Source organism: Corylus avellana, chromosome ca3, assembly GCF_901000735.1.
Source record: "Corylus avellana chromosome ca3, CavTom2PMs-1.0".
Lineage (NCBI taxonomy): Eukaryota > Viridiplantae > Streptophyta > Magnoliopsida > Fagales > Betulaceae > Corylus > Corylus avellana.
The window spans coordinates 15,626,871-15,630,356 of NC_081543.1; the positions used below are offsets into that span (position 1 = coordinate 15,626,871).

The following is a 3,486-nucleotide window of genomic DNA, read 5'->3' on the forward strand; positions in this document are numbered from 1 at the left end:
CGGTGAGGTCCCAAGCAAGTCCTCGGCGGGTCCTGGTCAAGTCCTGGTGGGTCCCAGGCGGGTTTCGGTCAAGTCCCGCCGGGGTCCCAGTCAAGTCCCAGCAGGGTCCCGGGCAGGTCCCGAGCAAGTCTCGGTCAGGTCCCGATCAAGTCCCGGTCAAGTCTTGGACAGGTCTTGGCGGGGTCCCGGGCAAGTCTCGGGCGGGTCCCTGTCAAGTCCTGGGCGAGTCCCGCCAGGGTCCCATGCAAGTCCTGCCGAGGTCCCGGGCGGGTTCCGGTCAGGTTCTGGGCAAGTCCTGGTCAAGTCCCAGGTAGGTCCCAGTGAGGTCCCGGACAAGTCTTGGTTAAGTTCCGACGGGGTCCAGTGCATGTCCCTGCGGAGTCTCGAACAAGTCCCATGCAGGTCCCGGCGGGGACCTTATTGGAAAACGCCGTAAAATGTTTTCGATGGAAAATATTTTTCAGGGAAAATGACTTTCCTGAAAATATTTTACGAATGAAACCATTTTACGTCGAAGTAAACGGAGCCAAAGGAAAGTATTTTCTGTTGACCACTATTTTACGGCGAAGTAAACATTGTAAAATGCAGAAAGCATTTTCTAGAAACCATTTTATGTCGAAGTAAACAGAATCTAATAATTATAACTGAATTATTTATGGTTATCAATAATTACATATCATTACGGAAAGTTATTTATACTTATCCTTAATTTTTTATATTTATTTTAAATTTTCTATGAATTTCTTAGAATTAATTTTGAAATATATATACATATTTATAATAACATTTTTATAAAATTTTTCCCTATTGATTTCTAATTTTCTAAAACTATCTAAAATTTTAAGATTATTCATTGCCTTTTAGTTAAGATACGTACTTAAAATTATCTATATATAAATGTGTGTTTTTTTTTTTAGATGAATAGGTAATTTTGTATATAAAAATGCTAGAAACCAACCATTACAATTTCCAGAAGGAAAACAAACTAGACAACTACACACGTCCGGTCCTGTACGGCTGTACTATATGTTATTTCAAATTATATTTTTGTAATTATTTAAAAGTTCGATAATTCAAAGCCACGGCTTGTGTTTTGGACAAGTCAAAACCCCATTGAGGGCCTGACAGTTCAGGACGAGCCAGGCCTTCATTTAGGGCCTAGCAGCTTGGGCCAAGGTAGGCTCTTTTTAGATCAAGGCCTGGTAGAGAAAATGCTTATGCCTTTTTTTTTTTCTTTTTTTAAAATGCTTATGCTTGAACCAACTACAAAGCATTTTCTTTTTCATTTTTCTTCAATTTCTCACCAGGGTCTCCAAGGCTCCCCAGTCCCTATGACCGCCGGAATGGGGTCCATATATGGCCCTCCACGACCATGGAGAGATTTTGTGATAATTTTTTTGGAGTATAATCATTATTTTATAAGTACTTTGTTAGAAGGAGAGACAGAATGTAAAAGAAATTATCTATTTCATAAAGTCTTGGATTACAAAGAGATATTGATAAAATTGAAATGAAATACAATAACCTTCCTGATAAAAGGTGAAAGCATGCATAGGAAATAATTTTGATCTTTTCCATGAAATCTTCTTTCACCAGCCGACTAACCAACTGCTTCGCTTGCACCTTACTTCTGTGTAGTCTAACATCACCGGTTCAACATAAAGTTTGGGCCATAAGGGAATCCTCTACAAGTTATTGGTAGCTCTCGAAAAAAGTGCCACTTAGAAACAACGAAAGCAGGACAGACAAACTTCACCACCAACTACGATCTAGTTTACTAAATGAAGATGGAGTCACGATTTTAAGCGCAAGCAAATAGCATAAAAAGAGGAGAAACATGGGTATTAGGAAAAATAAGCTCAGAGGACTATTCCATGGGAGGAGTATGATTAATAGGCCCATTGTTACAGCAAAGCTGATATTATTAACAATAACATAAAGTAGGTGAAAATAGTGTTCATCCATGATTACCTTCCCCGCCTGGTGTGGGACTGTGCAATTACCAATCGGATTGTGTTGAGGATCACAGTTATCTGGCCAAAGTCCTCCCGAGGGGGTGAGTACCAATTGGAAGTTGATTGTTAAATAAAGCACCGCAACTACCAACAAGATACTACGCAACTCATTCGTTATACCTATTTGTAGAAGAAGCATACACTTTCGGAAATCACCAACAAAGTTAGATCTGAGGTAAACTTCATGAGTAATAGCTCTACGAAAAGGACAAAGACGTAAAACTACTCTAGCACGATGTAGCATACGTCTCATCTCACTGCTGATTGGCGTTTGCCCTTGCCAGATGGTACAACCCTCTAAATTTTCAGAGTTTATTGTAACTCCAACATTATTCAATAATCGCCGCACGACCTGTATGACACAATCATGCACAATTAGTAATCCCGTCACTTTAAAATGGACAACGTACAATAAGGTAATGTTACAAATTAAAGAAAAAAAAAATCATTTGAAGTAAATTTTTAGCATGTTCCTGAAATTGAATCCTTAATATATCATTCCTTCGAGCAACAAATAGCTAGACCCCTAAAAAACCGACTCAATATTTCTTAATAGAAACCATGAGTACAGAGAACTTGCCTTGGGTTGATTTTGAGATACTGCAATGTGTAACAAAGTGTTGCCTTCCTCGTCCTTCGAATTCAGCAGGTTCCCATACCCCGACAATAAGACATTTTTGTCTTGTTTGTTTTGTGAGGCCAACACATCATTAAACCTGGTCTTCTCATACCATTTCATAAGGATGTTAAAAGCATCTACCTTGTTGTTTTTCAAGGCAATATGAAAAGCAGTATCTCTTCGAATTGTTACATCTTTGATAGACTTGGGGCAAACATTTAAAAATTCAGCCAAAAGAACAAGGTTTCCTGTTAGAGCTACATAATGCAAAGGAGTCACACCCTCCTTTCCTTGGGCACGAACAAGGTCTTGATCAACATCAAGTAGCTGGCGCACCACTTCGGTTTTGTTATTTTGCAAAGCAAGGTGAACAGGGGTAAAGCCATCTTCATTACGCTTCCTAGAAAATGACGGCTTTAACCTCATGATCTCCGAGGCAAATCGAGTGTGCCCCGCAAATGCAGCTACGTGTAAAGGAGTCTCAACAAACGGTAACTTGTCGATCCTATCCAAAACTTTTACATCCCCCCGTATCAATGCGTACAGCAGCATCCCTCAAACTCTGATCCATTCTAGGAGAGGTGAAAGTCTGTCGGATAGTTAAAATTAAGAAAATGGCTTTAAATGAGAAGATTAGCTGTCCCTCTATTTATAGCATTGGATCAGCAGATGTCACTGGAGCAACGAGTTTAACGTTGTTTGGGGACAATGAAGTGTAAAGGACTGTGCGTCTATTCCGCGAACCTGGGCTTTGTCAAGTAATTGTGTCGGTTGTACTTTGATATATATATATATATATATATATTTGACATCTTCGAATCTTATTGGCTTTTGTTTGGTTTGAAGTGTCTT

The 3,486-nt window shown here is 39.6% G+C and overlaps 1 protein-coding gene across 1 annotated transcript in view; it reads right to left on the reverse strand.

Annotated features, from left to right (window-relative positions):
* The window catches only part of LOC132174181 (uncharacterized), a 3,891-nt gene extending 705 nt beyond the window's left edge, over positions 1-3,186 (reverse strand). Inside the window, exons 1-2 of the mRNA XM_059585873.1 lie at positions 2,596-3,186; positions 1,972-2,367 (exon numbers count right to left, since the gene is read on the reverse strand). Coding sequence (XP_059441856.1) covers positions 1,972-2,367; positions 2,596-3,186 — 987 coding nt within the window. The remainder of the gene's footprint in view (positions 1-1,971; positions 2,368-2,595) is intronic.
* Positions 3,187-3,486: the final 300 nt, after the last annotated feature.